The 14,006-nt window shown below is 45.3% G+C and overlaps 1 protein-coding gene across 1 annotated transcript; it reads left to right on the forward strand.

Moving 5' to 3' along the window:
• Positions 1-1,299: 1,299 nt before the first annotated feature.
• On the forward strand, positions 1,300-13,955 carry LOC130905353 (macrophage mannose receptor 1; the record flags this gene model as incomplete). The annotated part of the gene is given in 41 exon segments (XM_057818666.1): positions 1,300-1,357; positions 1,441-1,599; positions 1,709-1,791; positions 2,411-2,555; positions 2,639-2,683; positions 2,767-2,934; positions 5,558-5,677; positions 5,739-5,849; positions 5,914-6,159; positions 6,237-6,383; positions 6,625-6,759; positions 6,849-7,006; positions 7,080-7,224; positions 7,304-7,352; positions 7,429-7,495; positions 7,564-7,697; positions 7,759-7,802; positions 7,899-8,072; positions 8,159-8,313; positions 8,413-8,526; positions 8,618-8,733; positions 9,207-9,243; positions 9,245-9,362; positions 9,445-9,650; positions 9,756-9,933; positions 10,012-10,236; positions 10,325-10,494; positions 10,575-10,645; positions 10,729-10,829; positions 10,899-11,018; positions 11,124-11,261; positions 11,340-11,494; positions 11,563-11,662; positions 11,767-12,002; positions 12,097-12,206; positions 12,208-12,278; positions 12,348-12,596; positions 13,063-13,245; positions 13,321-13,380; positions 13,491-13,636; positions 13,712-13,955. Coding segments are annotated over 41 exon segments (5,292 nt in total), but the record flags the coding sequence as incomplete, so codon positions are not given.
• Positions 13,956-14,006: the final 51 nt, after the last annotated feature.

A 14,006-nucleotide genomic window follows, 5' to 3' on the forward strand; every position in this document is an offset into this window, starting at 1 on the left:
TCAGCTGTGTTTCTCACTTTACACGTAGATAAGTGCAGGAGCTGAGCTCATTTACATACGATTAACATCAGTGGATAGTCATTATTGTACACTAATAATTAGAGCTGGGAATCCCTAACCCTAACGATTCGATTACGATTACGATTCAGAGGCTCCGATTTGATTATAAAACGATTATTGATGCACCCCCCTCCTTTTTTTTTCTCTCTTTTTTTTTTGTAATGTTTTGTACATTAGTTCCAAAATTGTTCAAAAATACTCTCAGGCTAAACCACACTACTATTTCAGTATCAAGTTAACATACAGCAGTAAACAAATATACAAAAATAACATTAAGTAAAAAACTCCAGTCCCCATTCTGTATCAGCAGCTTTAAACTACATTCAATCAATTTAATGTTGTGAATCAACCGTTAAATTTGTTTAAATTGCTCCCGTTATTCCATAATTTCCCTTTTGTCTACTTTCGACATGTGAAAGTTTTAAAACTATTTTAAAGATAGATTCAAGTCAATATTTTACCGATTTAGGAGTATTTTAGATAAAAAGTTAATTAGGTTTGCTTGGAAGGTTCGCTACAACAGCCTTGCAGGGAAGTGTACTGCTTTAAGATGGCGGCCGTTTATAACGTCCGCATCTAGCTTTTTGTAGATGTGCTGCTAACACTACCAAATCTATATTGCATCTAGTCCTGTATAAATGATATCCACGGTAACATATGAATGTACTTTGCAGCAGCTTTTCGGCAGCAGTCAGGTATGTTGTTGTTGTTGTTGTTTTTTTTAATCTCGTTGCATGAGTTGAGCTAGAGCCGTGAGTTGAGCATTGGCATTACCCGAGGGGCCGGGTAATGGGAAGCATGATGTTTAGCTACTCTCGCTCCGTTCCGTCCCGAAGACCGCGCGGCGCGCTGAGTGTTGTGCACTTCCGCTTTACTTGGCATATTTCAATAATCGGAATTTGGATGTTTGTGAATCGTTCTCGAATCTTCCACGGCCGAATCGCGAATAATCTAAGAATCGGAAATTTTGCACACCTCTACTAATAATAGTCACTCCACCACCTTTATTGACCTGCAGGAGTTGCCCTAACAGTGCCTGTAAGCAGCTGCTCATGTGAAAGGTCCTTTCGTGCACTGCGCTAGGTCAGAAAGGACTCCACAGTCTTGCTGTCATGTCAGTTGAAAAAGATGAGCTTCATCATCCAAGTCACAACAGACCGATAGAACGATTTGCCACCCTTAAAAACAGACGGTATTCTTTGAAGCTTCCATCTACCAAGTAACTTAGGTTAGGGTTGACTCGGTTACATTTGTGAGATGACAGGAGGAAAAAACCCCAAACCTACTCCTGCGCCGAGTACGTCATCCATTGGGGCTCTTCTACGCTCTCATTATCGTCAGTGTTTTCCATCAATAATCCCTAGTTCTTCGGGTTTATAGCTTCCCACTGCGAACCCGGATATTTGCTATACGGTGATTTTTGCTATCGTTTTGAGGGGGACCTGGTAGAAACATGGCAAGATGCAGAGACTTACTGTGTCACACAACAAGGTCACCTTGTCAGCTTTCATTCACAGGAAGAACTCAGCTTCTTCAATGGTAAGCACCAAGGCTGTCCTGTCCTGTCCTGTCCTGTCACTCACTGGGTTATTCCCCTTAATGGCATCCCACATCTCACGTTTGGCTTCTATTCTTTTCCTTGCTCAAGCTCACATGCCAGGACAAGCGTGGGTGGGACTCAATGACATCAAGATTGAAAACCAGTTTGTGTACACTGATGGAACAGCTACAGTAAGTTCAACAAGAAATTCCCAATCCAAATAAGAACGCCTTTAGTGTCATTGATGTACTGGATTTCCCTGAGGGCAGCAGCTGAAAAAGTTGATTGGCAGGGTGAGAAAGGTCCTTTGATATATGTAAAGCTTTTGAGACCAGTCTCTAAGATGTAATGTCATAGGTCGGAAATAACTTCAAATACAACAATAAATCCTGATATTTTCATCAAATATTAGTGTGATAATAAAAAGAACGGATACAATTAGGCCACAACAGTACTAAAATAATAAGATTTCATGGGGGAGACGACATTTTCATTATGTGCATTAGTTTAAGAGTGCAAAGGTACTATATTAAGACGTACAAATATTCATTTTTTTCTTTTAATCAATATAAGAAAACTGGTCATCATTTTATTAAACTATATATATTTTTAAAGTTTTAATGGGAATATAACCCTATTGGGTAATATTACGGTAACAGCTGCATAGTGAGAAAAGACTGTGAAATCACCGAGTCTATTTTTGCAAACGAGGCAAGAAATAAAATATACTGATTAGACAAGGAAACGAAGTGGCATGCCCATCTCTGGGCAAACAAATGTCAAATGCAAAATTCCAAATGCGACGCATAGGACCTCGTCCCGTGGGCTCCGAACCAGCCGGACAACTGGGAGAACAAAGAGGACTGTGTGTACCTGCGAGGCCCGATGCACTCCCAATCGGGAAAGCTTAATGATGACACCTGCGCAGTCACAAACCAATTCATCTGCAAGAAAGGTCATTAAAAAGCTCTTCTCTCTCCCCGTGTCTTTTGATGCGTGCGAGGCGTCTTTGATTCTTTACCCATTGTATCCCTACAGCAAAGGGTCACGGGCCTCCACCCCAGCCGCCGACATCAGGCCCAGGTCGAGGCCACGCGCTGCCGTGACAGAACGCTCCTCTCTCTGAACACGTCAGAGCTGTTTGTGAAGAGGTGTTTTGATTGCAGGCTGGAGTGAAAAATGTGGCTCGTGGGCGGCAGACCCCTTCAACGACTTCTGCTACCAGTTCAACTATCTGTCCCCGAGGACCTGGGCTGAGGCGCGAGCAGACTGCCTCAACCAGGGAGGAGACTTGGCCAGCATCACCGACCCCTATGAACAAGCCTTCGTACACGGTGCGACAACCGTACAATGATTTCGTGAACTATATCAGAGTTTTACGTAACGGCACAATTTCCTAACGATTTATTGACTTGAAACTACCTTCAAAAAATCTGTGCCGTTCAGCTACTTAGACACAGAGAATGGTAAACCAAACCTGACCATCCTCTAAATGATGAAAGTTCTAATGTGCCACATGGAATTTTGGAGTAACCCACTTTGCTTAAATTGGGTGGTTTATTAAGAGAATGCTGCCGGACAAGGGAGCAAAAGAACAAACAGAGGGAATGGCGATACAAAAACCTACTGATATGTAAATCATGTAAGTAGTGACGCTACCTCAGTACGACAACTCTTTATTAAGGGGACACCATGTGTAGAGCGTAAATTGAGTGCACAAGCAATGTTAGTAATGTGCAGTGGGAAACCCAATATTAGGATAAATGACCTGTGAGACGACATCCTATGTTTAGCTATGTTATCACTAATCCTGGCAGGAATAGTTTTATAAACCAGTATGAAAACAATGAAACTATTTACCCTTAAAATTGGCAGTTCTTCCTTTTAATCGAAACTCTGGCCTTCTGCATATTGGAATGTTGTCCCAGAGCTTGAGTGGATGTTTGCTGGCTACTCTGGGATCCTCTCACATTTTAAAATCATGCATGTTAGATTAAGTACAAGTAAACAGCGTATCGTGTTACTTGACTTCCAATGTTGGAATGTATACCTATCATGAACCATGAGTGTAAATAAGCACTTGATTTTAACAGGGGTGAAAGTGGGCCAGAACGGTCAGGAACGCAGTTCCGCTGTAAGATTCAGGGCCGGAATGCTGTTCCGGTACACGGTGCTTTGATTCCGAAAATATGACAGCAACTGTCAAAACGCTATGTAAAAAAAAAAAAAAAAAAAGGCTAAGCTGCCACACATGCATTTCATCTCCAAGAAGAAAACAATCTACCAACATCAGATTTACATACACACGTATTAACAACAAACATAATAAAGTGCTTGGTTGCTCTGATTGGTTCGAATGGGCATGTTTTCTAAAACCGCACAAAAAAAAAAAGGTTAAATTGATGCGACAAAAAAAGGGCAATACAACATAAAATGGATCTTTAAGAGCAACGAAAGAGTTGAGGAGGCTTATTTATCATATTTAGTTTTATTTGCTCTGATGGGGAGGTTCAGAACATCTTAGCTGTCAATGTACACTTTGGATTTATGTTTGTTCATTTATGTTAGGCTACTTATTCATTTTCTTATGATTAAAAAAAAGTCAATGTTTGCGTGATTTTCAAAATAGATTCCATTTCACTCTGCATAATATAAGTCATTTGTACCTTTTTTCCTGAATGTATGTCACATATCTTTATTATTATTAAAAGATGCATCATATACATCCTATGTTCTTAAGTAGTTAAAATGGAGATTTGGCCATTAGTATGTGAGGAAATGAGGGAAAATACAAATTAGGAGATGGAGGTTGGGGTTATTGCTGTCTTTGTTAACTTTTATTTTTGCAAATCATTGAAAAAAAAAAATACAATTTTGAATGAAAATCAGTTTTTGTATGTGTCATAGAAATAACTGTGCTAAAACAATTTTCTTTGCATTTCAGTAGTTTAAGAGGTTTGACCCCCCCTACCCCCCCCACCCCAAATAAATAAAAGAAAAAATAAATAAATAAAATTCCTGGCTCCGTGGCGACCTTCACGTCTGGGAGTTCCGGCAAGAAGTTCTAGCCACTTTCACCCCTGATTTTAACTCATTCACTCCCAGCCAGAGCAAGGCCCTTCGCTCCCGGCAGTTTTACTGGATTTTGACTGATTTTGCAAGGCCCACAAAAAATTCTGTTCTATTGCTATATAAACATGGAAGCCACCAAAAGAAAGATTCGATTCTCTTCTTTCAGCAGGGAAAAAAGTAAGTTCATAGCTTTTTCCATTCTTTAGAAATCAGCATTAGAAAATAGCTCGGTACATCCCAAACATCTGAATAATGTTTTCCTTTTACAAAATATCATAAAGAACAAGACAAATAGAGATTTTGATAGCAAAGTAACAATTTATTTACACATGACTACCGAGAGATGACGCTGTTGTCGCCGCGTCAGCCGTGTAAACTTTTCCCTCATTGTTCTCTGTGCGGGGTCTGCTCAGCGAGCCCCACTGCGCTGGTGGTCACCTCAGGCGTCCTCTCGGTTGTTTTGTTCGGTCGTCCGCCGCCAGCGTTCTGACCGTGCTTCCCGGCAGTTCATAGCTGTTGAATCGGGTTGCGGGTCTTACAAGATGCGCTACTGCCCTCCAGTGGCCAGTTTTATTGCTTTAACATGGGTTTGGAGCTTTGTTCTTTGTTTCTCAGATAGATCAGAAGCTATAGATGCTTCTTGTAAAAGAAAAACAAAAAAACCCGCAAAAGACGTATAAATACGTTTTTGGGACAATGCAGCATTTAAAAATAGAACGTATTTATACATTTTTGGGAGCAAATGAGTTAAGACTGCCAAAGTTACTAGCACATGACCATTCCAGAGTGCACCTACCCATGCGCCCAAATTTAGATGGAATAGGCTCCAACAAACATAGCAGTATTTAAAATAGCTGCATTCAGTGAAATAAGTTTCCTCCGTAGGTGTGATCCAGGCAAGCCCGACGGGCGTCTCCCTGTGGGTGGGCGGCCACGACTCCATCACCGAAGGCGGCTGGGAGTGGATTGACGGATCCCCATTTCGATACATACGCTGGAGTGCAGGTCCGTCTAAAAACTCGGTGAATTCTTTAGGTTACACTGAAAGGTTATCGTCTCCTTAGAGGTAACCCAGATGACTACTTTGGAGAAGACTGTCTTTCCGTCATCATTAACAACCGTTATTGGAATGATGAAAACTGCGAGAACAAAAGAGGGTACATTTGCAAGCGACGAGGTAAGACGCAACGTTCCAATTTTTGTCGCAGAATATAAACATAACATATTTGGGTCTCTTGTAGGAAGTACACCGGAACCCCCACTACCTGATGATGCTATATCAACATTCGCCGTGCCTGAAAATGACAAAAGACAAAATAACGCTATCACAGGATTCATGACGGCGATTGCGTGCCAGGAATCGTCTGCAGTCCTTCGCTGTCCACAAGAAAGCGTACTCAATATCCAGTCAGCTTTCTATGGACGAAAGAGCGGTGATGTCTGTTCACATATGGGAGGATCAGACGGTAAGACTCAATAATGCACAAGTCTTAATGATTTGGCGAGAAATTTGTTATCAAAGGACTTCCTTTTTGAAACTGATTTTCATGGGAATGACTTGCAGAGAGCTGCACGGTGGAAGATGTCCTCCCGTACTTCAGGAAAATATGCGATAACCGTCCCTTCTGCTTTGTGTATGCCCACACCGAGGTGGACCCCTGCCCCGCAGTCTCCAAATAACTGGAGATCGTCTACAGCTGTGAACAGAAAGGTGGGATTCCTAGCTTTATAGATGCTTTCGTCCAATTATCATACAATCCATGAGAAGGGATTTAGTAATACTCATAAAGAGTGCAGGTTAGTGCACTTGCTAGGAGTGGCTGGTCAGACGTTAAGTGCTTTGAGCAACGATCCATTTTCCGCATCACCTATATTTGCTAAGAAAGCTGAACATTTATGAATTTGGAATGACAGAGGTAACCTTACCCAATAACTTTTCACTGTATTCTCAGTATGTCTCCACGGGCTGGGCGTCGAGGACGGGAACATCACGGACGCTCAGCTTTCGGCATCCTCCTCCATGAGCAGCTCGACTCCTAGCAGAGCTCGTCTGAACGGAAACTCCTGCTGGCGGCCATTAGGAAATCGTATGCAAAAAATTGACAACTATCAGGTTTTCGAGTGGTGAGCTTTTTGTGCCTTGGCCAAGCTCCTTTCTAATTCCACCGTCTTTCAGCCGCCGGCAGCTGGATTCAAGTAAACCTTGGTCAGCAAAGGAAGGTGACAGGAATTGCGGTCCAGGGCTGTCCAAACAGTGACCACTGGGTCACCAAATTTAAGATGCAGCATAGTATTGATGGGAGGGCCTGGACTGACTACACGGCAGACGGGCAGGTAAGTGGGGAATCAATCAATTAAGCCGACCTCCAGCCAACATTTATGAAATGCACAATTTTTCCCCATCCAGTTTCTGACTGGATCAACTGACAGAAACACCCCTCAGACTCAACTGCTAGGCACGCCTGTGTCTGCTCAGTACATTCGCATCCTGCCACTGGAGTATAGTGGTCAAGTGGGCCTTCGCTTTGACGTCTTAGGATGCTCGCCTGACTGTAAGCGAGACACTCCGTCACTGTGGATGCTGTGAGAATAAAGACACGCTTTAACTACATGCGCCCTGTATGCAATCAGATGCAATCACCTGCGCAAGCAAGGCCGACTTCAAAAATGATCAAATGACGCGAGTCAAATTCGATATGTGTCCTTTGGTAACACCCCCATCCTCCAGTCTGATATATGACCCGTGTTTTGTCCAGGGTCCACTGTCCGGCAGGTTGCGCCAAATTCAGCTACACCGTTTACGGAACATTTCTCTATCGAGCGGTACGCGCTCGCCTCGTCGGCCAATTAAGCTCGACTTCGTCCGAGACTTTCCGGTTCTCTTGGGACAGGACTCGACCATCTGTGCAGCAGCTATCCACGCTGGTGTCATCCTGAGTGAAGTCGGAGGAGATTGTACTTTACTCAAAGCTGCGGGACAGAGCTTCTATGCCGGCTCCACTAGAAATGGGATTATTTCAAGACAGTGACTTATGACCGCAAAGTCTATTTGAAACACCGAGCTAATTTCACTAGAATATCTGCAGATACGACGGTGACTACGCTGTGTCTTACGCTTTTGCCGATGGCGGTAAGTGTACTGCTTCAGAATGTAGAGCGAGTTATTTTGATGCTACTACAGCAACCGTTTAGGAATTTCTCCACTCACGTGGGATCTCATCTTCAGAGCTGAGATGTTCGGCACCCGATCGGTACCAGTTCGGGGAGTTCTGCTACAAACCTTTCGAAGACAAAAAGACATGGGCCGATGATCAAGACGCTTGTAGGAGTCTCGGTGCCAAACTCGTGTCCATCCGCTCCTTGACGGAGCAGAGCTGGCTAGAAAGTTACCTCTATCTTGGTGCGCAGCAAAAACTCTCATCGTAACAGTCAGAACTACTAAAAAAATGGAATATACCAATTCAAAATTCCGCCCACTCTCTGCAGCCACTAGTGACATGTGGACAGGAATGAATGACCTTGTAGTTCCTGGCATGTTTATATGGTCAGATAACCATATGGTGACCTTCACATACTGGGCTCCGGGGGAACCAAACAACCACGAAGGTTTCAGTGAGGATTGTGTAGAGATGATACACCAGGTGCATTCCCAAATGACAAATAAAAGATGAGCTCGCCAGCCCCAATATTAGGAACTCCTGAAAATTCTCTTGAAATAATGGGAAAGGATTTTGTTTTAGACTGGCAGATGGAACGACGTGTCCTGCACAGAACTCAATAGCTTCATGTGTAAAATGCCCAAAGCACATTATGAGCTTCCGTCAATGAAGCCCACCGTGTACGGATGCCCACAGGTAGCGCAGGCGCATACTGTATCCTCTCCTCTTTTTCACTGACAATTACACTGTAAGAAAGTTGTGCCAACACTTGGATGTCACGCGTCAGGGCTGGGAGGCCTACGGCTACGGTTGCTACTGGATGGAGGAGGGGCTCCGAAGCTGGTCAGACGCCAAGGCTTTTTGTAAGGAGCGAGATGGCTTTTTGCTGCACATTGGAGACATGTAAGTGGCACAGCAACAAACATACCAGCTTCTTATTTCTTTTCTTCTTACTTTCAATTTTCTATTGACAAATCGCGGAACGTGGCCTCACTATTCAGGTACCTCAAAAAGCAAGTATCCTTACTACTTTCAAATATAGAAATAAATACGTACAAACAGGTACTGGGAATGTTCCGCCAGGAGGAGGTCCCAAGATCAACCCAGGGCTCAATGGCGAGCCTACGTCTCTCAGTTGTCCCGGGAACGCCTCGGGATTCTCCTCAAATCGGATGAAGTGCTAATAGCCAGGGAGAAGGAAGTCTGTGCTTCTTTGCCTTACACCCTGCAACACGACCTTGAATAAGTGGAAGGGTGCAATCAAATAATTGATCAATGAGTCAAACTATATTGTCTGGTGATCGCAATAACATATGTCCACACGACCTCAATTACTGTGTATAGACGGACTTTCTTCAAACAGTGTTTCATTGCAGATTCCAGCAAGCACATTTCACGGTGGTGCTGTCGGGAAAAAAATGGTTTTTGGTGGATAGGTCTGCACGCTAAAGGCGGTTCCGGCGGAGGAGTGCAGTATATGTGGGACAATGGCTATCTGCTCACCTTCACTCATTGGAACAGAAACCAGCCAGGTACAGAAGTGACCTACCTAAAAAGCATTTACAAAGTAACATACCCTTAGTTGTTACACTGAACACGGCAAAATGTCACTAGATAACGGGGTTGGCACTTGCGTGGCCATGACGACGGGTCAGGTTGGCGGCTTCTGGGATGACAAACAATGCTCAGAGAAGTTTGCCTTTATCTGCGAGAAACCCCGGCCGGACATAACTCCTCCCAACGAGGCCCCGACCCCGCCTCCTGCACAAGGGTGCGCTGACGGTTGGACTTCTAGGCCCCATTTCAGGAACTGTTACAGGGTATGGCTGCGATATCTACACAAAATGTTAAATAAATAATCATCGGGTGCACACCGATCATCGGCCTTCTGCTTGGGCGGTTGGTTGATAGTGGATGTCTTGCAGCTCTTCCATAATTTGGAGTGGTCCCGGAAGAAGAGCTGGGGGGCTGCACACGAAGACTGTGTGGCAAGAGGTGCCAATTTGGTCAGCATTCACAGTCAGGATGAGGAGGATTTTCTGTCTGAACACAGCAAAGGAAACAGCAAGTGGATTGGCCTCAGGAACAACCCCACAGAAGGAGGTACAGTATGTACAAGGTGGTAGGCCCAGAACACAATGAGCCATAGGCAGACTTCGTGGTCACGCTTCTCACCGGTAGGCTATTCCTGGAGTGACGGCTCAGCACTCTCACACACTGACTGGGGTCCCGGCGAGCCAAACAACCACGAGGGCCGTGAGAATTGCGTGGAGATGGTTAGCGGCACCAATGGAACTTACTCCTGGTGGAACGATCTCAACTGCGACGCCCACCAGGACTGGATATGTATGATTGCCAAAGGACAAAACCCCGTCCTGCCTCCGGTGCCCCCGCCGCCAGTACCGGGTAAACAAAGCCCGCTGTGGTTCGACCTGGCTTTCGGTCACTTTATTCTTGGTCAGACACGTAGCTTCCTCTACGTTTTCCTGCGCAGCTCCTGACTGTGGCAGCAACCCAGGTTGGAGAAAGAGCAACAACGTGTGCTACTACTACAATGACACGGACATCGTTGACTTCCACACAGCTATGCGCCGCTGTTGGGCCGAAAAGGCCAAGCCGGTCTCAATCCTCGACAAGGACGAACAGGCTTACGTCAACACCACGGTAGGACTCTTCCCTTTATTGTACATTTTTGTCTTAACGGTGGAACGGATGATCTTCTGTATGTTGTGACCCTTCTTCAGGTGGGAACAGGTCAGGTTTTTGCTGCTTGGATCGGACTGAGGATGTTTGGGATCACAAATGGACAATACGCGTGTGTCTTCTCGCCACGTCGACTTAAATCGTGTTATTTAATGGGTCCAACAGTTTGACTTTCTTCAACATTTATTGACGCAGATGGCAGGACCTTTCCCCAGTCACGTACACTCACTGGAGTCCGGGCGAGCCCAACAATGCCAACGGAGAGGAACAGTGTGTTCAGATGAACAGACATCAAGGTATGGAAGCTAGAGTTGCAGATGTGTTCTACATAGCACGTATGTTTCTGCGTTGCCTGCGTGCTCAAGGTGGATGGAACGATGTGAACTGTGGTCTGGCCACAGCTGGCTACGTCTGTAAAAAGCACCCCGGAACTGACCAAACTCCTCCACCGCCCACGCAGCCCTGGGAAGGCAACTGCCCAGCTGGTAATGCACTCTGCTTCACTTCTGTACATTACATTTGTCTGCTTGTTTCGGTTGGGCTTTTCCCAATAAGGTGAAATATTCTTTGATCTTCCCTCCTCTACTTAGGATGGATGCACTTCAAAGATAAATGTTTCTTATTCAAGGGAAAGAAAAATGAGATGAAATCTAATTGGACTTACGCCAGGAGTTGGTGCAAAGGCCACGGAGGCGAGCTAGCCGTTATCGACAACCAGTATGAAAACGGTCAGCAGGGGAACATTGCATGTAAAAATTTTACAGTATGGTGGCACGGTGCTCAAATGTTTTCCCGACTGTTGGCAGACTTTGTGTCCAGTTATCTGAAAGACGCGGAGCTTCCGACGTGGATCGGCTTGTCCGATATTGTGACGGAGAATCAGTATGCCTGGAGCGATGGTGTCAGCCCAGTTCTTTACACCAACTGGAATGGCAAAGAGCCCAACAATGCGGGAGGAACAGTGAGGGTCCACCGTTGTGAATTTGTCATCGCTAATGTACTCACAAAATCTTGTTTCTTTGACACCAGGAACATTGCGTAGCCATGACTCACAGTGTACTCGTGAGCGGCAAGTGGAATGATGACGCTGGTCATAAGGAGCACGGTTTCGTTTGCTTCAGGAAGAAATGTCAGTGGCAATTTCAGGACAGGCTCCTTAAGCGCGACTGTCCGTTTGAATGGATTTTGCCGGACAGTAAGGAGAATTCAACTGTTTTCCGGATTCCACCTCAGCAAGCGATATCCCTCCACCTCCGCCGACAAGCAACCCCTGTCCGGCCGGCTACGTATCCTGGTACCTCAACTGCTACAAGCTAGTGGCGGAGCCGGCGACATGGGATGAAGCTCAGAGGGCTTGCGAGCAACAGAGTGGCAACCTGGTTAGCATCGACACGAGCTACGACCAGGCCTTTGTCGCTGGGGCGGTCCTACAGAGAGGAGCGGAAGTCTGGATCGGACTATGGATTAAGGTGTCGGGTAACTCGTAGTTAACTACAAATACCACACGTTTCAACGACCAAATGTATTCGTACACCGCCGGCCTCACGAGTCCTTGTTCTGCAGGATGACGGCTCCTTCGCCTGGTCAGATGGCTGGCCAGTATTCTTCACTCAGTGGGGCCCCGGAGAACCCGATAACCTGAAGGACGAAGGCTGCGTTAGCATGCGTGGCTCACCGGTTTCACGGCACTTGGAATGACACAGAGTGCAACCATACCAAACCTTACATTTGCAAGATCTCCTTCGGTATCGACACTTTTTTTTTTCTCCCCTACATATCCGGAGTCTCACTGAAAGATGAGTATTTTTCCCCAGAGAAACCGCCGGCAACTCCTGCCCCCGGTGATGGAAAATGCTTCCCTTTCTGGATTCCGTACGGTCGCTATTGTTATTTGGTGTACAACGAGCAGAAGGGCTTTTCCTGGCCAGACTCCCGACATTTCTGCCAAGAAGCAAAGGCTGAGCTAGCGTCCTTCCGCAGCAGAGCTGAGATAGAGTTCATCAATCGTTTCAACCACAGCAAATATCATCATCTCTGGATTGGCCTCACCAAAGACCGCAACTGTGAGTTAACAGAGCTACCGTTTGGTTCTCGACTAGCTCAAACGTGAACTTATTTTCAGAAGTGGCAAAAGTACACTTACCGTTTACCCAATTGGGTGTACAGATACTTACTCAAAGATTTTTTTTTTTTAACATACAGTGGGGAGAACAAGTATTTGATACACTGTGGGCAGTGTATCAAATACTTGTTCTCCCCACTGTAAGTAGGCTAATCATACGATACTTGCATCTTAAGGTGCCTTTCAAAGCACCTTATTCAAAAACTGACGATCAAAATGACAAATGCATGTGCACAAAATATCTTGGAATAACCGCCGTATCCTTAGATAGTATCAGGAAGTTGGCGTCCTCAACCGGGGACCCTTAGGAAATTTTAACAGTCCTTCCGCGACCCTCTTTTGGATCCTCACCTACCAGTTCAAAATCACTCAGAATCCTTTTTTTGTTATTGTCAGTGTTCTCCTAGTTGGTTGGAGCTGGACAGATGAGACATCTCTGGGCTTCCTCAACTGGGCTACCGGTGAGCCCAACGCAGCTTTTCACCCAGGCCAAGCGGCCGAGGAGAACTGCGTTGAGATGTACCCGGAGGGACGCTGGAATGACAACGACTGCCTGCAGAAGAGAGGCTTTGTGTGTCGGCACAGACAATGTGAGCATTCCCAAAGCTCGAGAGAACCTTAAGTTCTTCCTGTTCAGAGACAAACTGGTCTTTCTTTTTAATCAGACTACTCAACAGATGATGGCGGAAACCCAGTTTCCCCCACTGATGGGCTGAAGGTCAACAGTGAGTTAAAAAAAAAAAAAAAAAAAGGGGGGGGGGGGGGGCTGTCAAAAACTGAATTGACGGATTAAGTAGAATCATATGGACGTTTCACAATGATTAAAATTTCCCAGACGGAGGCGTGATTGCGGGCGCCGTCACCGCGGTCGTCGTCAGCCTGATTGCCGGACTGCTTTTCTACCTGTTCGGCGTTCGAGACTACCGGTTGAGTAACTTGAGGCTCAACTTCTTTACACGCAGGAACGGTAACATTGATGTGGTGAGTTATCTCTTTTAGATCATTGGAGAGGTTTGGTTGATGAAAAAATGTTAACAGTTCAATCTTGTGTCCCAGCCTGCATTCATCAACCCAAACTTTGGAGCCAAATTGGATACGTAATGCTGCGATAGCCATTTCCTACTTTCTAGAATGACTCTGCACCGTCATATAGAAATACAGTGGTAGCTCGACTGACAAGTGGACCACCTTCTGAAGTTGTGTTAAGAACCAAATTTAAGATGCGCGCCAACATCAGATATGTTAGATGGCAGCACATTCAAAGTTTCACAGCGTAAACAGACATAAAACAACTCATGAAATCAAGGTACCACTGTTGTGTATTGTATGGAACCATTTTGATTTGTGTTGT

Source organism: Corythoichthys intestinalis, chromosome 17, assembly GCF_030265065.1.
Source record: "Corythoichthys intestinalis isolate RoL2023-P3 chromosome 17, ASM3026506v1, whole genome shotgun sequence".
Taxonomy (NCBI): Eukaryota; Metazoa; Chordata; class Actinopteri; order Syngnathiformes; family Syngnathidae; genus Corythoichthys; species Corythoichthys intestinalis.